The 27,744-nt window shown below is 46.1% G+C and overlaps 1 protein-coding gene and 1 long non-coding RNA gene across 19 annotated transcripts in view; one reads left to right on the top strand and one right to left on the bottom strand.

Annotated features, from left to right (window-relative positions):
* The window catches only part of LOC102400432, a 38,880-nt gene extending 31,451 nt beyond the window's left edge, over positions 1–7,429 (top strand). For 3 of the 12 annotated variants that reach the window (XR_006547660.2, XR_329391.4, XR_006547662.2), the window contains 3 exons: positions 767–931; positions 1,433–1,483; positions 7,089–7,429. This is a non-coding gene — a long non-coding RNA (uncharacterized LOC102400432). Of the gene's footprint in view, positions 1–766; positions 932–1,432; positions 1,515–4,924; positions 6,461–6,723 lie in introns of all 12 variants that reach the window. The other 9 variants (XR_006640472.1, XR_006547668.2, XR_006640471.1 and 6 more) reach the window with 6 other exon arrangements.
* Positions 1–27,744, bottom strand: part of COLEC12 (collectin subfamily member 12) — a 183,020-nt gene that overhangs the window by 4,281 nt on the left and 150,995 nt on the right. For 4 of the 7 annotated variants that reach the window (XM_044934570.2, XM_044934568.2, XM_044934567.2 and 1 more), the window contains 6 exons: positions 25,805–25,903; positions 23,699–24,745; positions 9,586–10,074; positions 8,594–8,730; positions 7,287–7,396; positions 2,056–2,360 (listed from right to left, as the gene is read on the bottom strand). In XM_044934570.2, coding sequence (XP_044790505.1) covers positions 2,189–2,360; positions 7,287–7,396; positions 8,594–8,730; positions 9,586–10,074; positions 23,699–24,745; positions 25,805–25,892 — 2,043 coding nt within the window. In that variant the 5' untranslated portion in view covers positions 25,893–25,903 and the 3' untranslated portion in view covers positions 2,056–2,188. Of the gene's footprint in view, positions 1–665; positions 1,610–2,055; positions 2,361–4,326; positions 4,971–7,286; positions 7,397–8,593; positions 8,731–9,585; positions 10,075–23,698; positions 24,746–25,804; positions 25,904–27,744 lie in introns of those variants that run through there. The other 3 variants (XM_044934565.2, XM_044934566.2, XM_006079204.4) reach the window with 3 other exon arrangements.

Below are 27,744 nucleotides of genomic sequence, written 5' to 3'. Positions count from 1 at the left end.
CGATGACTCATTTGCCAAGCAGCAGCATCTGACTCCGTAATCACTCACTCTGGTCCATGCTTCATGTTTCTATCAGAGTGGCAGTGGCTTTGGCCACTAGAGAGAAATCTTCCACTGTACAGACTCTGAAGGCCAAAGAAAGTTCTACAGTAAAGAAACACGTCTCACTACTAAGATTTTCCTATTCTGAAGCCAGGTTCTTACCAGGGTCACCCAGGGATAAAGACCAAATTGCCTCCATCTTTTGACGACAAGACCAGCAAAAATCAGGGCAGTGGGAAAAGGGGAGTCGAAATTTACAGTCAAAGGATGGGAAAATGAGGTAGAATTGACTCCCCTGCACCAACTGTATATTTAGGGATTTTTTTTTTTTTTTAAGAAAATGAAAAGTGAGGGACTTCTTTGGTGATCCAGTGGCTAAGAATCTGCCCTGCAATGCAGAGGATGTGGGTTCAATCCCTAGTCATTAAACAAAGATCCCACATGCTGCAGAGCAACTAAGTCTGCCTGCCACAACTACTGAGCCCACACGCCACAGCTAGAGACTCCGTGCACCACAACCAGCGAGTCTGTGTGTGTACCACACCAAAAGATCCCTCAGGACACAACTAAGACCTGGCACAGCCAAATAAATGACTAAACAAATTTTTTTTTTAATGATCTCAGAGATGAAAAGATATTTTAGAGGAAACCATCAAGCAATGAGAGTATAAATGGGATGATACTTAGGTGGAAACAGTCATTCATTTGCTCATTCATTCCACAGAGTGTATACTGCACGCAAGGGCTAAAGCTAGCTGATGGCAACACGAGCGCTGTAGAGAACAGACTGCCAGTCCTTGTAGAACTTACATCCTATGCAAGAAACAAAGCAGTTACAAATCTCAGACTGTGATGCCAAGAAAAGGTGAAGTTGGAAGGAAACTTTGATGTAAGCTTTTTTTGGTGTGTTTCTCTCTTAGACCGTGACAGACCTTCCTAGAAATGGCCACGGTGCCCAGGCAGTCTGGTGGTGGTGATGTATACTTGCTTCATTTCTGCAGTGTTCCCTTCCAATGTTGCTTACCAAATTTGAGACTGTGATTCTGGATGCATTAATGATGGGACATTTGATATTTTTTATCTCACAGTTAATTGGAAAATTGCATAAATAGGAATTCTGATAGACGATCTGTTTAGTATTTTCCCCTTGCATTTCCTTGCCCTTTTCAGTAGGTAAAAGGGGCTTACATGGAGTTCTCTGGCAATTCAGTGATTAAGACTCTGTTTTCATTGCTATGAGCATGGGTTTGATCCCTGGTTGGGGAACTAAGATCCCACAACTGGCGTGGCATGGCCAAAAAAAAAAAAGGGATGGATAGATGAGACAAAAGAGAACAAATTGATAATGGAAGATCATTTTTATCACCGTTCTCCATTTGTTTTTTTCCAGGTCATGGAAATTCTTCAGTGTGGTGTTTGAAGTAATCCTTCAGGACTAAAGGTAGGACGTGGCTGTGAGTGGAGTGACCCAGGTGAGACCAGCAGGGGTGGGAGATGGAGTAGCTTGAAGCCAGGCTGCAGGGGTAGTTTGTCTTGTACATGGTCTCCCAGCATCTCTTTGGAAAAGCTAAAATCACACAGAGTGATTTGTGGTCAATCCTTCCAGTCTGCATGCTTATAACAGCGCAGAGCATGTCAGAGAAACAGAATGTATATGTTCTGGAGAAGAATTTCAGCTTAAATAGTGCCTAAACCTCGCTCCACAGATAGATTCTGGAAAGAGAAATGGCTGAAGCCTGGGTGCCGAATTCTTGAATCCCATATTTTAATACACAAGTTGCAGAAGTGGTTGGATAGCAACATGCGTTATGTACTGAGACAGTGTATTCTGAGTACACCGGGCCATGGAAGCACCTAGACTCACTCTTCCAGGAGCTGGAATCTTGAAGCATCTCAGCTGGTGGCTGTGAAGCACCCCTTCCCCGCACCCACCCTCCCTGTTCTGGGTTTATCCTCATGGAGATAGAGCACAAACTTTCAAGCTTGGCAATCAGCCCCTCCCAACCACACAACTTAGTACTTTCTCATCAACCGCAAGATTGACAGAGGCTTCATGGCTGAGAAAATTCTTCTGGTAAGAGCCTGGCCTCAAAACAGGAAAATCTTAGGAGAGAGAAGCATTTCTTTGCTATTGAATTTTCTCCCACTATAGAGGTTTCTCTCTAGTGGCCAAAGCCAGAGTCGCATGAAGCATGAAGAGTGAGTGATTATGGCATAAGATGAAGCCAAAGTTTCCCTTCCAGAGCTTTTTAATTTTTGGAGACTTGTTTGATGACCCAGCACTTGTTTGATGATCCTGGTGAATGTACCATATGCACCTGAAAAGAATGTGTATTTGTGGTTGTTGGGTGAAAGGTTCCATAAATATCAATAAAGTCAAGTTAGTTGACTGGTTGGTTGGTTTAGTCCCTAAGTTGTGTCTGACTCTTGCAACCCCATAGACTGTAACCTGACAGGCTCCTTTGGTCCACAGGATTTCTCAGGCAAGAAATGGAGTGGGTTGCCATTTCCTTTGCCAGGGGATCTTCCCGACCCAGGGATCGAACCCAAGGATCAAACCCGAGTCCCCTGATTACAGGTGGTCTCCGGTATTGCAGGCGATTCTGTACCAACTGAGCCACCAGGGAAGTTAGTTGATAGTGTCTGCTATGTTCCTCTTGGTTTTTCTGTCTACTTGGTTCTATTAATTACTGAGAAGGGAGCACTGAAAGCTCATTTGAAGCCCTTCTCTTCACCATATGCACATTTAGGGTCAAGGTGTCTGTCTTCTTGATTGTGACAGGGTCCTGCAAATCAGACTATTTTTACATGAGTGGAACAGTATCTCTCACTCATACTGTGCCCAAAACTCTAGAAAAGATTTTCCAAGCTGGCACAGGGGCTGGGGCATGGTGGATACTCCAGGATAGTTCACTGAATGTTATCATGAGACCGTGGGCCAGCGGATCCCAGTGTCCAGCCAGGGGACTGGTACCAGCTGGTCAAGAATGAAGTCCTCACAGGTCTGTTGTGAAAAGAGAAAAATGAGGACAACTCTGTGTGTATGTATGGGTGATGGCCAACTGTCTTTTTTTGTTTTGTTTTTGTTGTTTTGTGCTGAGATTTGTTGATAGGCGATTTTTGTCTTTTTGGCTGCACTCTGTGGCATGTGGGAGCTTAGCTCCCCAACCAGGGATTAAATCCATGCCCCCTGTACTGGCAGTCTTGACCACTGAACCGCTGGGGAAGTCCCAATAGGTGATTTTTAAAACCCATGTCCTTAGTTGGCAAATAAAATCTTGGCAACACTGGTCAGCTCTCCAGTCTTTTTCTTGGAAGTGCATTGGTGGGTGGACCCAAAGCACTTGGAAACCTGCTCCTAGGCACCATCCGGAGACATCACCGATTGCTTCTCTTGCCCCAGTATTCATAGTCAGCGAGTCAGATTGTATGTTTTGCTGGAAATAAACCTTTGTTCAAGTCCACGTGTACCTTAAACTTTCAGCATCCAATCCATGTCACTGTTGCTTTTTGTCTGATTACTCCAGCACCATCTTCCTCAACCAGCTCTCAGTATAAAAATTCAAGTAGGGGCAAAAGACAGAGGAGATAGCCTTTCATCCCTTTTCTATTTCCTCCTTAATAGTACCCCCAACAGCCTGAAACAATTTCAGAAGGGGAGAAAAGGTAAGAGCAAAGTAGGGAGACTGATTTCTTCTGTAACCTGGGCGAGGCATGGGGAGGGGCCAGGTCCAAACCACTGTGTATGGCAGGGGAAAGGGAAGCGATGGACCGGGCATGGAGGCCACAAAAGCAAAGAGGAGGAGGGTGCAGGTGAGTCTGAGTACATGGGGAGGTAGCTGTGTTGGGTACCCTGTGCTGGAAAATCCCATGGACAGAGAAGCCTGGCGAGCTACAGTCTATAGGGTCACAACTTAGCAACTGAACAACATGGAAATGATGATGGCAATGACAACAGGAGTTGTTGTTGTTCAGTCCCAGTTGTGTCCGACTCTCTGTGACCCCATGGTCTGCAGCACGCCAGGCCTCCCTGTCCTTCACTATCTCCCGAAGTTTGCCCAAATTCATGTCCATTGCATTGGTGATGACACCCATCCAGCTCATCCTCTGACGCCCTCTTCTTCTGCCCTCAATCTTTCCCAGCATCAGGGACTTTTCCAGTGAGTCGACTGTTTGCATTAGATGACCAAAATACTGGAGCTTCAGCTTCAGCATCAGTCCTTCCAACGAGAATTCAGGGCTTATTTCCTTTAGGATTGACTGGTTTGATTGCCTTGCTGTCCAAGGGACTTTCAGGAGTTTTCCCCAGCACCACAGTTCCAAGGCATCAATTCTTTGGCGTTCTGCCTTAGACAAGTAATAGGAGTAATAGTACAAATACTAGCAGATAGCATTTCTCGAGCACTTCCCGTGGGCTCTCTGACATTGGTGCTTGATATGTATCATCTCACATAATGTTTACAATACGGATGTCGGTGCTTCTGTAATCTTCACTTCTAGATGAGGGCATGGAGGTTCACCTGGCTGGGTAACTAACACAGGGTCACGTAGCTGCTGAGTGCTGGTTGAAGGCCTGGAACCCAGACCTGGTGAACTCCAGGGCAGACACTCCCTTCCCTTGTCGCACTGGCTCTTTTTCTTGTTTGTGGTTTCTTGTTACGTGGCAAGTTCAATTAGCCTTTGGCTATTGAGGCCTCATACTATGTCTGCCTAATTTATTCTTGCTTTTAAAATCTGATCCCAGGGATTTTTACATGTCTGTGTGTTCCTTTGGGTGGAAAACAAGAAGCAGAGTCTGGGCTCTGGCTGGGGTGCTGTGCAGTTGCGTCTGGGAACAGAGCTCCCCGAAGGTGTCTGGTGATGTGATTCTTTCCTATCCCAGGTACCAAAGCTGGGCTGTCATCCCAATCAGTACTTCCTGCTGGAGCCTGGGAGACAGGAGAAAATTCCACCCTGGGAGAGCTGGCAGGGGTGCTACTGTTCCTGCTCAATCCATTCCACATGGGCCAACCCAGTTTGTGCTTAGAGGAGGGCTTCAGATTGAATTTCTTAGTGAGTCTAACCCAGACCTTTTTTTTTTTTTTTATGACCGTGAGAAAAGTGGAGGAGACTGAAGTTTTGTTGTTTTTTTTGTTTGTTTTTTTTTTTTAGCTCCTCGCTGACTCCTTTAAAAAAATGATCCATACCCTTGACTGTCAAAGTGACACATTTATCTTTCCCTTAGTATTCTCTGCCTCCTGTCCCAACTTCCACAGCTCTGATTTATTTATTTTTTAAAATGTATCTATTTCTTTGCATCAGGTTTTAACTGAGGCCTCCCCTCCCCACTTCCACTGCTCCAATTTTATTTATTTAAAAAAATTATTAATCTGTTTATTCGACTGAATTGGGTTTTAACTAAGGTATGTGGAATCTTTTGTTTCTTTATTTGTACCAGATCTTTTTTTTTTTTTATCTTTTAGTTGCAGTACATGTGAACTCTTAGTTGTAAGCATGTAGGATCTAGTTCCCTGACCAGGGATTGAACCCGGGTCCCCTGCATTCGGAGTACAGTGTGGTAGCCACTGGACTACCAGGGAAGTCCCTCCACCGCTCTGATTGTAGATGACAACTCTCACAACTGCTTTGAGTCTCCTGAAGCATATCCTTGCTGTGATGGATACCCTCCTTGGGTGTCAGCCACGTTTCCGAGGGCCAGGATGTGGTATGGCTTCCTCCCACCGAGGATGGGTGTGCAGGGAGCAGACTGGCTGTCTGCTGAGCCAGGAAAGAGATATCCATTTGTCCTGGGGGCAGTCTGAGGCTCACCTTTGGCACGAATCCCAAATCTTCAAATGTTCCACCTCAATGTTTGGTTGCTACTCTAAAAGAAATGGCCTGGGTGGTTGATTCCCTAGTGGTCCAGTGGTTAAGAACCCACCTTGCAATGCAGGGACTGTGGGTTCGATCCCTAGTTGGGGAACTAAGATTCCACAAGGCATGGCACAACTAAGCCCACGAGCTCCTGAGCCCACATGATGCAACTAAGACCTGATGCAGCCAAATAAATAAATACTTAAAAAAATCCTGTAAAAGAAATGGCCTTGCTCTGGTTTCCATCTATATCCTCTAATCATGCTTTTCACACAGAGGATTTAAAAGCGTAAAGAAACCCGTCTACCCACACACACAGGCACGCACACGTGCACACACACACACAGAAACTCTACTTGGCCCCTCCATCCCTCGAGCCCATCTTCCTGTCCTTGACCACGACTGCTCCAGCCCTGATGCCTGTGACATTGTCCTGGAGCTGAAATGCCCTCAACCTCTCCTCTCCGGGTTCCAAGGATGCTGCGGCTACTCCAGCTCAGGACACAGTCCTGAAGCCGAGATGCCCACACGCCTGCTTGAGCCTCTGTAGGACATGTCTTCTCTGGTGGGTTTTTATAAATTCTGCCCTACTTGGTGCAGTGTGTGTTGCACAGTTTCACATTTCCGCATCCACTAGAGGCAAAGCAAGAGGAGGATGAAGAGGTGAAACTGAAATGGGCGCAATTTCATCCTCTTCAGACCCTGGGGTGGGGTTATAGGGCAGGAGTGGACACTGGGGTCCGGTGAGGCTCATGGAAATGTTTGTACCCCTGGGAGCTTTGAGAAGGTTCTAAGAACTGCTGCTGTTCTCTGTTGCTGCCTTTATAGAACTAGATCACACTGGACTTCCAGGGACTCTTCAGACCTGTGGGAGATGGTCGTCCCACAAGGGCCTTCATTTGTGGTACACTTGAACTTTCTATGTGCAGGACAGTCATCAACTTGTAGTTCCTCCCCACACTCTGGCCAGAAGCCCAGTGAGGGCTGGGACACCAACAGTGTCATCCTGAAGGGAGCGCCCTGCCCATGTTGGAAGCACATCTGGGGAGCTCAACCGAGCTGGGGCAGCCGGGCTTCCTTGGCTTTTGCAGCAGCGCTTAAAGAGCACGCTTTGCCATCTCTCTCCCTACCACCCTGGGTGGTTTTATGAGTCTGTATTTTTGTTTTTTTTTTTTTTTTGTTTTTCTTGGTAGAAATGAAGAAAAATTCACTCCATGAGAAGAAGAAAAAAAACCCGACTTTTACCCCATATTGATTTCCCTCCATGGAAATAAACACGCAGCTGGTACCCAGAGGCTGAGTGTGAGGACTGTGTTGGACACAAGGTCGTTCAGGAAGAAACACAGACCAGCGAGAGCCTGACCAGCAACCTGGACGTTTCTGAGACTCACTTGTACTCCAGAAGTGTCCCATCCAGCCACCTCCATTCATTCTCCTGCTCCAAGTCCGTGAGGCCAATCCAGTAGTTCTGTTTTGCCACCATCTGGTTTTTGATCCATTGCTGGAAAATAAAATCATAGATGGTGCGTTACTATTTCTTGAACAGATGTTTGGGGGACTTTCGATATTTAGAAATGAGGGCCACTTTCGAAGAGGATGTTTGTCATAACTTGTGCACTATTTTGCTCTCCTCTTTTTATTGCACTTGTTTTGCCCTGGGCTTTTTTTTTTTTTTGGTGGGGGGTGGGGGCGTGGGGAGGGCTTTGACATGTTTTCCTTTTATAAGTTTATAAGCGATACTCCTAAACTATCCCGATCACTCATGAATCCCACCAGGCTCCACCCGCTCCCACAACCCCTCCCTCCGATGTTCTAATAACAGGAACAGCCACGGCACTAGCAAGCTCTTGCTCCTGGCCAGGTCCCATGTCCAGTGTGTCACACATAACATGTCTTTGAGCCATTACAACCACCAACCTAATAAAGGGGACAAGTGGTTGAGCTGGGATCAGGCCCAGGCGCCTGACCCCTGTCTTATGGATGCTCATTTCCAGTCAATTACTGCAGAAGCATCCGTTTTCAGGGTCCTGCCTGCTGGAGACATGCGGGGGAAAGAAAGGAGGCCCCTGTGACTGCGGCATTAAAGAGAAAGCACTGGCGTTGCTGCTAGATGGACCTCAGTTTCAGTCTCAGCTCTGCATTTACTTGTCTCATGTATTAATCATTCAAATTTTGTGGGGCCTCAGTTTTCCTGTCTGTAAGATGGGGATTATATTACCCACAGGCTCCTAGGGTGTGGTGAGGTTTATAGGAGAAAATGCCTGGCACACATTAGGGACCAAATGAGTGGTTATCATGTGTGGGCTCTGCCCCAGGACCATATGTGCCCTTCCTGACCCTGTTGAAGCCACATGTCTGGACCCTGGCATTCGGCCCCACCCCTCCAGTGCTCAGGGCTCTCTGCCTCTCCATAGGAGACTTGTACAGACCTGCAGGCTTCCCACTCTTTCCAGGAAAAGCCACACAGCTCCAGGCTTGATAAAGCAAGAGCTTCCAGCTGCAAGCACAAGGACCCAATCCCCAGGCCATGAACGCTTTCTGTCCCTGGATAAAGCCCAAATCTCAATCATGTGGCCCTTGATGTTTCTGTGACTATGAATTTATGGTATCTTTGAATCCTCAGTAAGCATGCACTTTTCAGATGTCAGCAATCCTTAAATTACCGTTTTCTCCAACCCGAAGAATGCCACACACATACCTGCTCCTCTCCCGTGTTTATGAAAACGAGATGTGAAGACATTCTTTCACAGAAAAGTTTTGCATCCTCAAAAAAGTCTCTCTCAGTTGAAAAATAGTAGCATTTGTCTGTGAAGTTCTTCCAGTAAGGCAGGCAGCCTAGGAATGCAAAGTTTAAAAATGCCGATGAAAACATACACACGCTGAAAACACCATGCCTTTAGGAGGCATAGCCACAGCCCGGCTTCCCCAGTGCCCATATGCTGAGTCTGTGACTGATGTTCCCGAACATTCTAGGGGCCAAGACCAGTCCGAGGAAGTAGGTGGCCTGTAGGACACGTGGTGGTTACAACCACTTAAGCGGGCCTTTGTGTCTGGATTAGTCTTGACAATGACAGAAGTAACAGACACAGAAGTAACAGGCAGCACAGGCTCAGGGGGGCCCCATCAGCCCGGGATCACATAGAACCTGTAAACAAGAGGCTGGGAGAGCTAGGCTCACAGAAAGACGCAACTAGGGGGAACTGCAGGGAACCAAGCGGAATCGGCTGTGGGTCCAAGGGGAGAAAGACAGGCCTGGTTGCAAACCCAAAGCTTTCATTATCAAAGGATGAGAAGGTGCCATAATACCTTCTCAAAAAGAAACGCGAGCTGGCTTTAGGAACAGAAAGTTCCATCTGCACGTTAACCAAGGGTCGACCATCCCCAGGTGAAAGGCAGAGAATGAAGACAGGGATGGCTCTGGGGTGGCCAGCCTCAGATTTTCCTGAATTCAACGTCTGGGACCAGTTTGTCGCTGAGGACCCGACTTAGCTAATGATAAACAAGCGCTGGAGGAGCTGATGCTGTTTAGGGATAAACACACGTGCCTGAAGGATGCTGCCTAGTGAGGGGCCAGGCGAGCAGCAGGGGCTAAAGCCCACCTTGTGTGATGCCTTCACTGCTAATAAGATTGGGTGTGTGAGGTGAACACGGGGAGCACCCCCATCCCGGGTGTGAGGGGCTCAGACTCACCGTTGTCCTCAGGTGCTGTGGTCGGCTCGGTCTTAAGGGCCAGGGGCACTGCCGCCCCCGAGGGGCCCGGGGGACCAGGGGGACCCTTGATACCTGGCATGCCCGGCATCCCAGGGAGGCCTGGCAGCCCCCGTGGCCCAGGCACCCCAGGCTCCCCAACGGTGCCCTGCAGTCCCTGGAAGCCGGGAGGGCCCTGAGGGCCTGGGAGTCCATCCTTGCCCGGCGGGCCAGGGGGGCCTGGGTCCCCGCTGGGGCCCTGGGGGCCGGGCTTCCCAGGAGACCCTCGGGAGCCTTTGGAGCCTTGCAGGCCTTTGGAGCCTTTGCTGCCGCGCTCTCCAGGGGGGCCGACCGGCCCGATTGGGCCCCTCTCACCAGCTGGGCCAGGTGGGCCCGGCTCCCCCTTCTCTCCTTTCTGCCCCTTGTTGCCGGTGGGGCCTGGGGGTCCCTGCTGTCCTCGGTCACCTTTTGGACCCCTGGGGCCAGGAGGACCTGAAACATAAAAAAAAAAGACAAAAGGCATAAGCGTGAAATCCGGGACACCTCTGGTCATCTGGGACCATTTTTCCACAGCAGGAAGGCTGTGTGGGTTAGGATCGGGGCGGGGTGGGGGGGGTGGTGGGGGTGGTGTGGTGTGTGTGTGTGTGTATGTGTGTGTGTGCGCGTGCGCGTGCGCTCAGTCATGTTTGAGTCTTTGCAACCCCAAGGACTGTAGCTCACCAGGCTCCTCTGTCCATGGGATTCTCCAGGCAAGAATACTGGAGTGGGTTGCATTTCCTTGAGATGACCTCTCTCTTATTTCCTCCTCATTCCATCGATTTGATGAATATTTATTAACTACCTATTGTATGACAAGTACCATGTAAGGTGTCGGGTAAGGGGTTGAACTGGACTAAAAAGACGCCATGGAGTGTTGAGAGACTCTGTCCTGTAATTCCCCCATCGCACCAGCCGGGCCTCTCCTCTCTGCTCCTCCCTGTGGTGCTCCTGTCCCTCCAATGGTGCTGTGGGAACACCGAGGTCCTCAGGGCCGGGCCTCACTATGGACCAGGTCACCGGGACGGGAGATCTATGTTGGGGGTGCTCTCAGGGCCAGCTGAGGAGGACCAGTTTCATTTTTCCCAGTGATGCAAACAGTACATCAAATGCGTCTAATAATGCAAATAGGGCTTGGGCTTCCCTGGCGGCTCAGACTGTAAAAATCCACCTGTAATGCATCCCTGGGTTGGGAAGATCCCCTGGAGGAGGGCATGGCAACCCACTCCAGTATTCTTGCCGGGAGAATCCCCATAGACAGAGGAGCCTGGTGGGCTACAGTCCATGGAGTTGCAAAGAATCAGACACAACTTAGCGACTAAGCACAGCACACAGGGACGATAGACTAGAGAAAGAAATATGTGCAGCATCTCACTGGCAAGGGAGGGGAAAAAAATCATTTTCCTCCAAAGGAGGAAAAAGCAGTTCCCCCTTAAAAAGGTAGGGAGGGGGTTGGAGGAAGGGAAGCAAATACTTGCTCATCTCTTCTTGCTCCAAAAGGCGGTTCACTTAACGTGGGGGTGTCCTGTTTTCTCTGAGTTCTCAAGAGTAACATCGACATCACACAATCCATCACAACCAGGATTTGTATGCAAATGACAGGGTGAGCTACCTTCACATACAGTATGTCACGTGACCTTCGTCTATGGCATAGGATTCCCACAGCACATCTGAGGACACGCAGAGCCAGAGACACAAAGCTCCTTGTTCAGAGTTACTGTGCAACTCAAGACAGATCTACCCAGGGGAATGGGGCTTCCCAGGTGGTGCTAGTGGTAAAGAATCCACCTGCAATGCAGGAGACCTGGGTTCCATCCCTGGGTCAGGAAGATCCCCTGGAGAAGGGAATGGCAACCCACTCCAGTATTCTTGCCTGGGGAATCCCATGGACAGAGGAGCCTGGCAGGCTACAGTCCATGGGGTTGCAAAGAATAGGACACAACTGAGTGACTGACATAGCACACCCATGGGAGTAACACATGTCCAGTTACCATCAGGGGGAGGAGCTGGGGCAGGAATTCAGGGCTTCTCGTGTTGAAATGAACACATCGTGGAGGACACTGTGCTCAAATATTCCACTGCCTGGAATCTTAGAGCATCTGAGATCTTGCTCTTCTACAGGAATAAGTGTAAGAGCTCCGCACCCATTCTCTGGATGGAAGCACAGAGCCTTGGAGGCTGGGAGGATGGAAGTGCAGGGGAGAGGCAGGATTGGTGGGACTCCCACGCTCAGTTTTGCCTGTCCCCCTTCACCAGCACACCTCCCCACTGGCTGGTCAGGACAGAACGATGAAGCACCCTTTCCCACCTCAGTAGGGGGATCTCTGTTCTCTCCCGCCCCAGACCCTAGTGGACGTCACTGCATCCACATACCATCCACGGCCACGGCCAGCCCTCCATCTCTGCCCTCCCTCTGCAGAAGCCTAGGTCCTGGGCTCAGCTTTGCTCCCTTGAGCCTACCCATGACATTGCCCCTGGACTTTCAGGCCGGACCCTCTACGGAGCTGTAAGTGAGTTTATGCCGAACTAGCATGTGCTAGGGCTAGCGCTGGCTTCAGTGCGTTCCTTTTAGGGTTATCTGCCCCATAAGTCAGAGACTTCGGGGTGAAACACCTTCTTCCTGAATCCATCTTACTGACCTTTGTCCATCTGCTCCTGTTGACTCCTCCCTACCATCAGCTCTCCAGGCCTCTGGGTCCTCATCTCCATCCCATTAATGGATGGTCCATTTTCTCTGGGATGTCCAGCCAGCATCTCCGACCTGGTGTGTCTACACTGACCTCATCACCTCTGCTGTTCATGCCCTCCTCCCGTCATCTCTTATCCCACTGCATCGTCACAGCCGTCTCATCACCATCCTACGCCGGGGTTCTCTCTTCCTCTCTCCCCCATCCCCTCTGTCTTTCTGGCAGATTTTTACGGCTACCTCTCAACTGCTCTTCCTACCTGATCCCTCTCCATGCATCTCACTCTGCATCTTTTGCACATTTGTCTTCCTTACACTCAGCTCTGGACCCCACTTGCTACAGAATACCCTCTTGGTCCTCTGGTGTCAAGGCTTCCATGACCTGGCTCACGTGTGTTGATTCATCCTCCTCGGCACCTGTGCAAATTTCCTCTCTCAGAATTCCCTCTGCCCATATCCATCTGGAAAATTCCTGCTCACCCACCATGTAATCCTCCCAGGTCACTCCAGGTGGAAGTTTTCCCTCCTTCTGTGATGTTTAGTCCTTGTTTCTTCTTCGAGGACCCTTCCCCATCTAGTAGCTAGATTACAGGCCACAGTCATTATCTAGCAAGTGTTGGTCAAATCAATGTGCCTAATGGGTCAAAAACCCCTTTGCAGGCTTCCCTGGTGGTAAAGAATCCACCTGCTAATGTGGCAGATACAGATTCAATCCCTGGTCCAGGAAGATCCCACACGCTGAGGAGCAACTAAGCCCATGCATCACAACTACTGAGCCTGTGCTCTAGAACAGAGTAATTGGGAACCGCAATTACTGAGCCCATGTGCCCTAGAGCCTGTGCTCTGCAACACGAGAAGCCACAGCAATGAGAAGCCTGCACACAGCAAGGAAGGGTAGCCTTTGCTTGCTGCAACTAGACAAAGCCCTCGCAGCAACAAAGGCCCAGCACAGCCAAAAATAAATAAATAAATATATATATATATGTATATAAAAGAAAGCCCGTTGCATTAGTGCTAACATTTGGGTCCAGCAAAGACTAGAAGGGAGGGATTCTAGGGTAACAGTGTCCTGCCTGGTGACTTTTATCTCATTCTAAGAAGTCACCTCCACTCAATCTATGTATCAGGTTGACCCTGGCTGCCAGTAAGACTGGCCATGGGGAGATGTCTTCCCAACTCTATTCATACTTCTGAACTGATCCTGTGATCTTATATCCATAATTTGATTTTTTTTTTTTCCTGTTTAACTTGAGGAGGCTCATTAAACAGCCTAGCCATTTAGGAAAGACAGAGGGTGAGTTTTTACTGCCAGGTGGATCTCCTTTAAAAAGATAACTTAGCTCCTTTGTGCAGTTGAGAAAAAATGTCTTAAGAGATTACTGGGGAAGGTGGCCTGTGTGTTCCTCTGTAAAGCATGCAGCATGATGGAAGGTTCTAGTGGAATGATACTGACAATAGGCCAAAACAAACAGAAATCTGATTTATTTGGAATAAGGGCAAAAATAAAAGTAACTCCCCCAACACACAAGTACTTCTGTTTTGTTCATGTTCTATGTTTGACCTTAAGAAATCCAAATAATGAGGAAGATCTGTTAGGAAATTCAAGTGCTTTAGAAATTCTTTATTGTCTTTATGGATTTGCCAATAACCAGCGTTGCTCTATCACGCATGATGGGTTGGTGATGTACTTGCAAGTTATGGGAAATGAGTTCACCCATGGCCAGGAAATAGTGCCCATTCCAGGGCCTGTCTCCCTGTTCTGAATGTTCTGACAGACCCATGTGGCAGAGAGTTGTATTTCTTCCAGAACACCCTCCTCTGGTTGCCAACAGAATTCCAAAGACATACGATTCTCTCTTCCCCTCCCGACATGAATCCAAGACCTCCTTTACCTGGGGTGACAGCTTTTCATGAATCTTCTTTCTTTCTGGGGTCGAGTAGTATATGGTCTTTGGCTATTTCTCTCTGAACCTAAGTTACACTTGAATATCCTCACCCCCTCCACAAAGAATCATAGCTTATTTTAATAATGCCATAAAAACGCAGACCTCACAGTCAACACAAAATACCAACTGATACTAATTTCCAGATGTTGAGAAGGAAGGGAATAAAATATCGGGAGGAGATGCAAGTTTTTGCCTTGGATAAAGTCTAAAATCCTACTTGTGATGGATTTCCTACCTGGATTAGGATAAAAACTGAATTTTTCATATGAAGCACTATATCCATCACAAATAGATTATCTGCATATTCAAAGAGACACGTGTATCCCAATGTTAACTGCAGCACTGTTTATGATAGCCAGGACCTGGAAGCAACCTAAATGTCTATCAATTGATGAATGCATAAAGAAGTTGTGGTATATATATACGATGGAATATTACTCAACCATAAGGAGGAATGAATTTAAGTCAGTTGAACTGAGGTAGAGCTAGGGCCTGTTATACAGAGTGAAGTAAGTCAGAGAAAAACAAATATCATATATCAACCCTTACATATGGAGTCTAGGACAAGGGTCCTGATGAACCTATTTGCAGGGCAGGAAGAGAGGTACAGACACGGAGAACAGACAGAATTGGGAAAGGAGAGGGTGGGATGAATTGAAAGAGTAGTACTGAAATATACAAATTACCACGTGTAAAATACATAGTGGGAAGCTGCTTTACAACACAGGGAGCCCAGCCTGGCACTCTGTGACAACCTAGAAAGGTAGGGTGGTGGTAGGAGGGAGGCTCAAGAGGGGCAACCGACACAACTTTGTAAAGCAATTATCCTCCAATTAAAAAAACAAATATGTTCTCTGTTATATTGAAAAGTTTAATATAATGTTTTATATTCATGGCTGTGGATAAACTCCTAGCAGGCACATTGCTAGGACCCACGTCTTCATCCACAGCTGCCCCAGCCTTGGGAAAATATCGGCTCCAGAGCTAGAGCCAGAGGCTGGAACTCTGCCTTCAAACCCTGGGCTATGGGAAAACATACTCTGTATGCCCTGTACTTGGGGATTCATTCATTCATATACTTGGCTCATTAAGACAATACTTTGCTCGCTCCTTAAGACCTGCTGCTGCTGCTAAGTCGCTTCAGTCGTGTCCGACTCTGTGCGACCCCAGAGACGGCAGCCTACCAGGCTCCCCCATCCCTGGGATTCTCCAGGCAAGAACACTGGAGTGGGTTGCCATTTCCTTTTCTAATGCATGAAAGTGAAAAGTGAAAGTGAAGTTGCTCAGTCGTGTCCGACTCCTAGCGACCCCATGGACCGCAGCCTACCAGGCTCCTCTGTCCATGGGATTTTCCAGGCAAGAGTACTGGAGTGGGGTGCCATTGCCTTCTCCGTCCTTAAGACCTAGATATTTGCTATTTATTTCTTTTTAAAAATCACTAAGAAAAAGAGCTAAAACCATTTCAAAAGTCAGGACTGGATCCCCCTATAAAGGTAATCACTAACGCTAGGGGTGTATCTTCCTCAAGGGCCTGGGATGCCAGCATTGCTTTTGGCATCTGGATGATCCTAGGATTTTAGGTATTACTTGAATCTTTTTTTTTTTTTGGTGGGGGCAGCTGTTAAAGTCAAAGTAAAATGAAATAAAATATAAGCCACTGATAGTGCCTTAAAAGTGAAAACTCTGAAATAAATGACAAGACAGTATTCATGAGCCCATGCAATAACTTGAATTCAGAGTCGAGAAAATGGTGACATTACATGTGGGGCAGACATGATGTCCTGTACAGAACAGCAAAAACTGGAGGCCACGTGGCTGGCTGCCCAGCTTGGGATTTTTTTTTTTTTTTTTTTTTGCCATGTGGCTTGTGGGATCTTAGTTCCCTGACCAGGGATTGAACCCGTGTCCCATGCAATGGAAGTGTGGAGCCCTAACCACTGAACCACCAGGGAGCTCCCCTGGCTTGGGATTCTGAAATGCCAGGATACCATGTTGCTGGTAAAGCTGTCGAATGAAGGCTCCAGAAATGCCCGTATATGACCAAGACCAGAACTCAGAACAGCTGTGTTTGCACTGTCAGCAAAACCTCCTCCCCAGGCTTCTAGGCTCCAGAGCCAGGAGCCTTAAACACCAGAATCCTTTAAACAAACATCTTAAAGAGGACAGGAGACTTTGAATACTGTGCTGTTGCTGCTTTGGCCACCAAGCTGCAGACTTTGAGAAGGGCCAAGCCCTGTATCCTACCCCTGAAATAACTTTACAACTTGTTTTCCAAAAAAAACTGCTCGTGCCTAACGGAAAATAGAGAAACCACTTTAATTCTTAACTGCTACTCAACATCGTGGAGACTTTTATTTTAGAACCACAAGTGGTCAGGTTGGAAGATACAGAAAAATAGTAATATCATCTGACATATTTTTCTTCTCACGCAGAGAAATGAATCACATTTATTTAACACCCACATATGAAAAAGTCATTCTGCGGTGCTTAGGTGAAAGGGAATATACAAATTAAAAGGAAATTTAAGAGAGGATATTTGGCAATCGTTTTAAAGAATAATTTGGTTCTTGACCTCATGTTCAAGATAGTCAGACATCTGGAAAGCCATGGAAGCTCTTTGTCCACAGAGGAGGATATATTTAAGCCACTGTTTCTCACCAACTGGCCATGTTGTGCTTCAGTGCCTTTGAATGCCTGTACTCAATAAATGTGGATCAGGATTTCCCTGGTGGTCCAGTGGTTAAAAATCCACCTGCCAACTGCAGGGGACATGGGTTCGATCCCTGATCTGGGGAGATCCCACACGCCCCGGAGCAATTAAGCCTGTGTGCTATAACTACTGAGCCCACTCGTCCTAGAGTCTGAGTGCTGCAACGCGAGAAGTCAGTGCAATGAGAAGCCCGCACACCATAACTAGAGAGTAGCTCCCAGCAGAGCCAAAAGTAAATATATAACGTGGATCAAAAATGAGTCAAAGTCAGAGACTGGCAGCACCAGTCTGATTCCTCTCCAGGGCTGGGCACCGGGACGCCAGCAGTAAGAACTTCTGAACTCCCTTCAACCTTAAAGCCTGCATCTGTACAGCTGTGTTCTTTGTGGGCATGAATGTTGTCTTCCACGGTGATGTACTGGCTGGGGCTACAGCAGAGGGAAAAACTTGGACAGGAACTGAACATACTCAGGCTTGGGTATGAATATGAGCTAAGCCTCTGCCAGGCACTGCACTCTTTTATTTACATTATCTCATTAAGTCCTTATAACTGTAATAGGTAGACAGATACTTGGTACTCATCTCCAGGGATCTCCAGCTCTAGAACTCTTGTTCTTATCACGAACCTCGTGGTCTTCCCGGAAGAGCAGGTGCAGGGAATTGTCTGGTTGTACTAGGAGGATGCGATCTACACCTGCATGTATTGTAGGAGTAGCTTAGGGTGTGAGGTGAACTTGCAGAGTGTGTTTTATGGAGTATGAAGTCTTCCATGTGCCAAATTAGGATAAAAAATGTTACATTATCTGCAACAACAAAAAAATAAGCCTTTCATAAGGTTCTGGGGTTTATGGAGGTAGAGATCATTGTTGTCAGGATTCAATTTTGTTGTTGTTATTGTTCAGTTGCTCCATCATCTCTGACTCTTTGCAACCCCATGGACTTCAGCACGCCAGGCTTCCCTGTCCTCCACTATCTCCTTGAGTTTGCTCAAACTCATGTCCATTGAGTCAGTGATGCCATCCAACCATCTAATCCTTTGTCACCCCCTTCTCCTCCTGCCCTCAGTCTTTCCCAGCATCAGGGTCTTTTTCAATGAGTCAGCTCTTCACATCAGATGGCCAAAGAATTGAAGCTTCAGCTTCAACATCAGTGTTTCCAATGAATATTCAGGGTTGATCTCCTTTAGGATGGACTGGTTGGATCTCCTTGCTTCCATGGGACTCTCAAGAGTCTTCTCCAGGATTCAGTACATGACTTCATACCTAGTTTCAAATGATCATCTTGCTCAGCCATCTAATCCATCAGCTTCACGTTTCAGTTCCTAATGAGGCACATGTCTGCTGTGGCTGAACTGTGCCAGAAGCATTAGGGTTCTTGGAGTGCGAGTCACCAAGAATTTCCTGGAAAGTATCAGGGTATTCTGAATCTTACAGAGGCAAACCTAACCTGCTGCTGCTGCTGCTGCTAAGTTGCTTCAGTCGTGTCTGACTCTATACGACCCCATAGACGGCAGCCCACCAGGCTCCCCCGTCCCTGGGATTCTCCAGGCAAGAACACTGGAGTGGGTTGCCATTTCCTTCTCCAATGCATGAAAGTGAAAAGTGAAAGTGAAGTCGCTCAGTCATGTCCAACTCTTAGTGACCCCATGGACTGCAGCCTACCAGGCTCCTCTATTCATGGGATTTTCCAGGCAAGAGTACTAGAGTGGGGTGCCATTGCCTTCTCCCAGCCTAGGCCAATGTTAATCCCACCCTGCTCCTTCCTGCTCCATCCCATCTCTCCCTCATCCCTGGTGGTGAGATCTGGTACAGAGAAACAGGAAAGGTGCCAGAGATGAAGTGTGGGAGGAACCACTGGAATTCGGAAGCTGGATCCCTTTCCCGCCTTTGGTTCTCTTGGAATCGCCGGTGGACATTCCTGTCCTGGAGGAAGTTGAAGAGATTGAATAGAAAGGGGGTGTCTTGGCTTGAGAAGTTTCTCAGGTCAACTCACAGAAAGCGCAGCTAATGAACAGACCAAGCATAAATGTTAGTGGGATGTAAGGAGAGAGTAACATGGAAACAAACACATTAGCATATGTAAAATAGATAGCCAATGGGAATTTGCTGTGTGACTCAGGAACTCACATTGGGGCTCTGTAACAACCTAGAGGGGTCGGATGGGAGGGAGATTCAAGAGGGAGGGGACATAGGTATACCTATGGCTGATTCATGTTGATGTTTGGCAGAAACCAATACAATATTGTAGAGCAATTATCCTTCAATTAAAATGAATTTAATTATTAAAAAAAAAGTAAATGGGAAAGCAAACGAGAAAAAGAAGATACCATTTAGAAACCGAGCTCTGAGGCCTTTCAGAGAGAGAGTCAGAAACCCCATCCTAAGAGACATCTCCCACTTAATACGTCTAAACAGGCCTTTTTTCTGTGTCTCCTGGTCAGTACCACCATCCACCTCGTTGGTGGTGTTGTTGTTCAGTCGCTCAGTCGTGTCCAACTCTTTGTGACCCCATGGACTGCAGCATGCCAGGCCTCCCTGTGCATCACCAACTCCCGGAGTTTACTCAAACTCATGTCCATTGAGTCGGTGATGCCATCCAACCATCTCATCCTCTGTCGCCCCCTTCTCCTCCTGCCTTCAATCTCTCCCAGAATCCACCTTGTTGCTCAAGCTAAACACTTAGGAGATGCCCATTCCTCCGCCCTGCTCATGTATGATCCATCCACGAGCCTTGTCCAGCTCCTCACAGCTGGCCTGATCCCGTGTCCAGTTTCTGCCCACAGCACTCCACTCCATCAAAGTACCCTTTGGGCTTGGGACACTTTGGGGAGAGAAATCTAGGGTCTTGCATACCAAATGTGATCAAGAAGGGATCTGGGTGGGCTCTGAACATTCACAGCCCCTCCAGCCCATGTATTCCTCACCCTGCAGGCACGGCCACAGAAGGCCAGTCAAGGCTATTGTCTGGGGAAGGGCAGGGCTACCCTTGATTCTCTCTCCAGAATTCCTCCTGACTGAGAAGACCCACTTTGGTCATGCATACTACCATCCATCCCAAGTCACCCACAATGGGTCCGTCACCCCTCACTGGACCACTGCCTTCAGGATCACTTCCTGGTTATTTGTTCTTCCCCCAGCATCCAGGATGACCTTTCAAAAATATAAATCAGGTCATGTCACCACCTTCCTTAAAACTCCCCCTCACACTTAGAGTGAAATCCCGTCTTCTTGGCCTCATAGGCTCCCCTGGGGCAGCCAGGAGGGAGGGCATGCATTTTCTGTGATTATCTATGGGGTTCGCATCACAGGCTTTGCACCAGACAGTCTGGGCTCAGATCCCGTTTAGCTACTTATCATTTCTGTAAATTTAAGCAAGTTCCTTAAACCCCTCGAAGCCTTAGTTTCCTTATGTATAACTGGCAATGAGTTTTTGAGCATCTGCTTTACAGAGTGGGTGTCACAGGGGTAATTCATGAAAAGCCCTCATTACTCTCATGCTTAATTTCAGTTGATAAAAATAATCAGAACAACGGAAACATTAACTCATTTAAAGCCAGGCTCTGAATCTATTTATTGTTAATAAATATCTCAATCTAGATATTGTTAATCTATTTATTGTCATTTATTGGTGGTGTTTGGTCGCTAAGTCATGGCCAACTCTTTACAACCCCATGGACTGTAGTCCCCCTTCTCCAAGGAAATGACATCTCCAAAGACATTTATAGCTAGAAAATATCCAGAATACCATGTTAGGATTGTTGAGGGTATTACAACTTTAAGAGACAATTAGAAAGCACTTATTTTATGAGACTGCAAGTCTGCTGAGATTTCCCCTCATTCTGAATTTCAGTCGAGAAGGAATAGGGGAAAAGAAATAAATAATAAATATAGGTAATAAATAAATCAAGCACTGAAGAACTGTCTGGCTGTGTGAAAGCCCACTCTTTATTCAGAGTATGACTCTCACCTACAGTACCCCTGACAGGCATTGTCCAGCCCCTCTATAGCTGGGGCACACATACGGTTCACAGAACCCATTATATTTTCAAGCAACAGCAATTTTTATAAGTAACACTGTATAAAAACTAAAACTTATTTTCCTTTAATGAGTACCCACTAGTCTTTGTTTCACCCTCTGGAGCGTCTCAGATGTCATTTAAAATCTCTTCCACATGACAGCCTTTTGAATAGTTATAAACAGCTGCCTTATTCCCCACTAAGCAGTCTCTCCTATAGGTTAAAGTTCCAGGTTCTTCGATCCTTCTTCACGGCACATGGTTTCTAGACCCCATCACTCACCCTGGTCCTATTTTTCTGAGCATGCTGGTCTGTGAGCACCCCCTGTTGATCGGACTCCCCAACATACACACTATCCTCAGGGAGTGGTTTTGCCATGCTAAAAGGAGGGAGTATCACCTCCCTCATTTTGGATATCATATTCTTATTAATACAGCAAAAGATCACATGAGCTTCCCTGGCAGACACATTGAGTTGCTTTACAGTCTACTAAAACGCCCCATACTTTTCATGCACACTTCCTCTAAGTCATGCCCACCCCCACCCCCCATCAACATTTGTGTTTGGTCTTCTCTATCTACAAATGGGGATTTTCATGTCTCCCCCATCTATTTCATTTTGTTGGCATCTCTTTACTGTTCCAGCCTCTGCAGATCATTTTGGATCAAGATTCTCTGACCTGTTAGTTAGTATACACAGTTCAACATCACACAAGTATTGGCCTTCATCCACGTCCTCATGCTAGTCCCAGCAAAGCTGTTGAGCGGGCCCTGCCATCTGCCACTCAGCTCTGCTTCCAGGCTCAGAGGGGCTCATTTACCTATCACTCTTTATATTCACTCGACTAGCATGGCAGTCACACCCAAGGGTGACTCCCCGTGACTCATGCCCTTGTATAATCCTTTCCCCTTAAGCATGGAACCTGTAACTTGCTTCTGACCAACTGTATATGGCAAAGGTGATGGGATGTCACTCCCTTGACTAGGTTACATTATGTAAGACTCTATCTTTGCAGGCTGGAGTGAGAGAGACTCCCTTGCTGGGTGTAAAGAAGCTGCAATGGTTTGAGATGGCCACATGGCAAGGGGCTGGGGTGACCTTTAGGACCTGACAGCCTATCTTACCATCTGGATTGCCAACAGATGAATTCTGCCAAGAATCTGAAGGAGTATGGAAATGAGGCTTTCCCTAGTCAAGACTCTGATGAAACCACAGCCCCTCACTGAGCCTATACCTGGGCAAGACCCTAAACAAAGGATACACCTATGCTGTGCCCAGATTCCTGACCACAGAAACTGTGAGATAAGAAATGGGTGCTGTAAGTGCTGAGTTTTTAGTAATCTGCTATGCAGCACAGAAAACGAATACGACCAATAAACCCATCTAATTGGTCATTCATCCAGCACTGATTGCTCCACCTGTTCTGAAGGGTATCACTGCCAGGAGCCTCACTGAAGTCCAGATATGCTATTTTTCATTCTCCTAGTTTAAACAATATACTATCTCTGTTACTGTCAGGAAATAAAATGAAGTTCATTGGTTTTCTTCTTAGTGAAGTCATTCTGATGATGATTGCTTTCCTGAAAGCTCAAAAATGATCTAATCTGGTCCAAGGACTTTCAGTTTATACAGATGACCTGGTTTGGAGTAAAACTCAGATTTTATATATAAGTCACGTCATTTCCCTCCCCTGTGGCCTTACAGTTACTATGATGGCCAATCATCCATTGTTCTTGGCACTGGGAAGTAGCAATCTCTTAATGGTCACTCCATGATCTAAAAGATTGAATCTTTCTTCCAAAGGAGCCCAATTTGTAATGGCATTGAAATAGCTAGGCACTGAAAAATTCCAAATTAACCAGTCTTTCATTCACAAACATTTAATGGAACACCTTTAAGCACTGTCCACAAATTCTTAGTTATGCTTCCCTTCTATTTCCCTTTGAGAAATAGAACTTAATTCCCCTCCCCTTTGAGTGTGAGATGGACTTAGTGACTTGTTTCTAAAGGAGAGGATATGGTGGAATGATGGTATGTGGCCTTTGAGGCTAAAAGACTTCTTGGCTTCCTTCTTTCTGTTTCTCTTGGATCATTTGCTCTGGAGGCAGCCAGCTGCCCTGCTGTGAGGACACTCAAGCAATTTCACATGATGAGGAACCAAGGCCACCTGCCAATAACCAACAAGTCCAAGAGCCATATGAATGAGCCATCTTGGAAGCAGCTCCTCAGCCCCAATTAAAGCTTCAGAAGACTACAGTCCCAGGGCTTCCCTGGTGGTCCAGTGGTTAATTCTGGGGACATGGGTTCCATCCCTGTTCCAGGAAGATTCCACATACCTTGGGGCAACTAGGCCCAGGTGCCATAAGCACTGAAGCCCCCAAGCACCTGGAGCCCACGCTCTGCAACAAGAGAAGCCCGTGCACCACAACTAGAGAGGAGCCCCTACTTGCCGCAGCTAGAGAAAGCCTGTGAGCAGCAACAAAGACCTCCCTGCCCCAGCACAACCAAAAATAGATAAATAAGAAGACTATAGCTCCAGCTATCATCTTAACTACAACCTCATGAGAGATACTGAGCCCAAACCACCAACTTACACTAAGCTACTCCCGAATCCCTGACCCACAGGAACTACACAATAATACAGGCTTATTGTTTTAAATTGTCGAGTTTTAGGGTCATTTGTTCTACAATCATAGATAACAAGTCCAGAATTTCCACTTACCTTGCAGGATGGTAAAATTCTTGATGAGCTGACCATGCTTGGAGTCCACCAGCTTCATTTCTTCCATAATCACTGACAAGTTGGCCACTTCCGTGTCCAACCTTGACCTCATCAAATCTTGCTGCATCCTGAGAGAAACAGAATCCAAACGGATGTTGGCCAGCGTGTTGTTCAGGGAGGTCAGATCGTCCGTGTGTTTGGTCAGTGTGTCTGTGCACGTGGTCCTGACTTCGTTCAGGTTGCTGGTCAGCGTCCGCAGGTAGTGGGCTGTGTAGCTGATATTGCTGATGATGTTCACAATGTCTGACTCAAAGAGCTGGAAGCGCTCCTCGAGCTGGCTGAATTTGGCTGCCGTTCTGTTCTCCGCATCCCTGTGTACGTCCTGCAGGTCCTTCAGGTTCTGCTCATTGGCTTGGGAGGCTGTGGTGATATTGTCCATCTGTCCTGTGAAGGAGCTGAGCTGGCTGTTCATGTCCTCCAGGGTGTCGTTGTTGGCTTTGGCCAAGGCGGAGTTATTGGCAGCCAGTGTCTGCAGGCTCTGCACCTTCTCCTTCAGCCAATCCGTGTCCTTCTTGGCTTGAAGGAAGACCTGCTGTAGGTTCTGGAAGTCGTTCTTGATGCGCTGGATCGCCTGGCTCGTGTCATCCACGGAGCGCTGCAGATTCGTGATGAGGTTCCTCTGCTGCACCTGTGTTAGGTTCAGGTTGTTGAGGTTCATGATGACCACGTTGTGAGAGTACATTTGGCTCTGCAGGTTGCCCTGCAGCACGCTCGTGTCCTGCTGAAGATTCGTGACGTAGCCGTTATACGCCTGCAGGGTTTTGTTGACAGTGGTGATGAGGAAGGAGTTATTCTCCAAAGTTTCCTTCAGTTGGCTCTGCCGGTCCACCAGCGCGTCCCCGCTTGCCTGTAACTTCTCCAGCGTATCTTTGTTCTTGCTGGTCTTTTCCGTGATCTCACGAAGTTGCTGACGGAGATCCAGGATGTCCGACCTGAAGGTGGAGAGTTCTGAGTTGGTGCTGAGCGCTTTCTTTCCCGTTTGGTCCCCTGGAATCAGACACATGTGTTACTCAGGTTGGTGGGATGGAGACGTGTTCGAGTGAGGTCACAGATTCCCAAGAATAAGATAGTTTTATTCCTAACTGGAATGTGCTCTATTTCGGACAGAAAACTTGTGTGATGTGCTCACTGCATGCATTAGTGTAATCGACATCTCTGTTAGACCTGGGTCCTCAGGAATTGGAAAGGGTGCAGAATACCAGCACAGATTAACTTGAGTGACCACTTTTCTCATGGAAGAAGGAGGAATTTACTTGTTTCTAGAACACTAGAAAGGATGACAAGAAGGCAATAACCTATTTGTTAAGTTCACCAAAATTATTCTTTTAAAAATTGGAGGGAAAATCACATAATAAAATAGGCTAGAATCTTCTGTTTCTCAAAATCACCAAAATTCTTCTTTAAAAATTTGGGGGAAAAAAAAATCACAGGATAAAATAGGCTGGAATCTTCTATTTCTTAAAATTAATTTCTACAATTATTTTGTGCAGTTTAAAATATTTCAAATAAGAATTTACCAAGCATTTTATAAAAGAGCTTTTGATAAAGGGTATTTGTGATTTTTTTCCATCAGGATTGATCTTCAGATTTTATTTGGTACACAATAGTATTTTGGTGGGGAGGGGATTCAACTTCAAAATTGGTGCTTAATTTTAAAATTTTAAAGCTTCTGAATTAAATCATGAGGAAAGATTAACACACAACATGAAAGTTTAAGGTCTTTCCGGGTGAATGTGAGTTTAGAGCCATGTCATTCTTAAAAAACAAAACAAAAACTGTGGTCATTTACATTGAGTTGAGTTAGGGCAGCTGTCTCCCACCTCTGGGATGTAATGCCTGAAGACCTGAGGTGGAGCTGATGTAATAAGAATAGACATAAAGTGCACAGTAAATATAATGCACTTGAATCATCCCCAAACCATCCTCCCACCCACGCCCAGTCAGTGGAAAAATTGTTTTCCATGAAATCAGTGTCTGGTACCAAGAAGGTAGGGACCGCTGAGTTACAGGGATTCAACTTCATAGTTCACGCTCATTGCACATTACCTAATTTTTTCAGGTCACTTTCCACTGCTGTGAGCTTGTCATCATAGGTTTGGCGAGATGTCTCCATGCCACCTGTAACATTGTCCATTTTCTCTACAACTAAGATTTGGAAATCAATGGATTAATGCACATACCTGCTCACATTTTATCTTTCAGTTTCAACAAGAGATCATTTCATAACAGAATAAAGGAAACAATAAAACAAAAAGTATAAATGAAATCAAATCTAGGGGAAAAGCCATTCTTTTAGGAAAATAAATAACGTACTTGTTGCAAATCCCAATGGCAGTTTAGTTGGTTGAGAACTCTAGGTTCTTAGCTGTTCTCATGATTATGTAGTGCCTTGGGGACTCTAGAAATAGTTTAGAACTCATTAAATTTTTTTGTATTATAAAAGTCCTCAATCTGTATTATCATTTATATTAATTTCCATTTCCCTGAGCCACCAGGGAAGCCCTTAATTTCCATAGGTGGAAGAATAACACTGTAATTTATTTACAAAATTGTGTCACTCAGACTCCCTGCCATTCTTGGCAGGTATGACTCACTTATCTGCAAGGAGATTCCACAGCAAAGAACATCTAGCTCAAGTTTATACATAAAGTCCTAGTAAAAGAGATGCAAAGTCAAGGGTGTTTGCCACTTTCTGTCCTGAGTTCACCACTAAGGCCTGACAATCTGCTTCTCCTTAGTGACATGTGACTCTTTAACAGTTCACAAGAAGATGCCTTAGTGGGTTTCCAAAAAATAATAATTTCCCAGGAAGACTTTTCCCCCAGCATTTTCCTGACTGTATATTACTGGAAAAGTTAGTGATGCAGTGTTAAATGAAAGCCACTGCTCTTATTCATTCTCAGAAGAATTAATTCTCTATGGTTATAAATTTATCATTCTAAAATGTCTAGGAACTGTCTCCTAAGGCAAAGGAAGCAAAGGCAAAAATAAACAAATGGAACCTAATTAAACTCAAAAACTTTAGCACAGCAAAGGAAACCACTGACAAAATGAAAAGATAACCTACTGAATGAGAGAAGATATTTGCAAATGATATGGTTCATAGGGGTTCATATCCAAAATATATAAACAGCTTATACAACTCATTATCAAAAAACAAGCCAATTTAAAAAATGGGCAGAAGACCTGAATAGACATTTTCCCAAAGAAGATATACGATGGCCCATAGGTAAGTGAAAAAATGTTCCACATTACTCATCACCAGAGAAACACAAGTCAAAACCACAATGTCAGAACCACAATGTCTCACACTGGTCAGAAAGTCTACAGATAACAAATATTAGTGAGGATGTGGAGGAAAGGGAACCCTAGTACACTATTGGTGAAAGTGTAAATTAGTACAGCCACTATGGAGAACCGTCAGGAGGTTCCTTAAAAAACTAAAAACAGAGCTAGCACATGATCCAGCAGTTCCACATCTGGGTATGTATCTGAAGAAAACGAAAACACTAATTTGAAAAGATATATGCACTTCAATGTTCATAGCAGCAATATTTGCAATAGCCAAGATAAGGAATCAACTAAGTGACCATCAATGGGAGAATGGATCAAGAAGATGTGGTGCATACATACACAATGAAATATTACTCAGTCATAAAAAAGAATGAAATTCTGCCATTTGCAACAACATGGATGGACCTGGGGGGTATTGTGTTTAGTGAAATAAGTCAGACAAAGAAAGATGAATACTGTATAGTGTCACTTACATGTGGAATCTAAAAAATAAAACAAGCTAATATATATAACAAAACAGAAACAGACTCACAGATACAGAGAACAAACTAGTGGTTACCAGTTGGAAGAGGGGCGAGACAAGATGGGTAGGAGATTAAGGGATACAATTATGAATAAAATAAAAAACAATGATATACTATATAGCACAGGGAAATATAACCATTGTTTTGTAATAACTTTAAATGGAATGT

The sequence above is a fragment of the Bubalus bubalis genome, chromosome 22, assembly GCF_019923935.1.
Source record: "Bubalus bubalis isolate 160015118507 breed Murrah chromosome 22, NDDB_SH_1, whole genome shotgun sequence".
NCBI classification, from domain to species: domain Eukaryota; kingdom Metazoa; phylum Chordata; class Mammalia; order Artiodactyla; family Bovidae; genus Bubalus; species Bubalus bubalis.
Note: the sequence above shows the minus strand (reverse complement) of the source record. Positions and strands in the feature narration are given on the sequence as shown.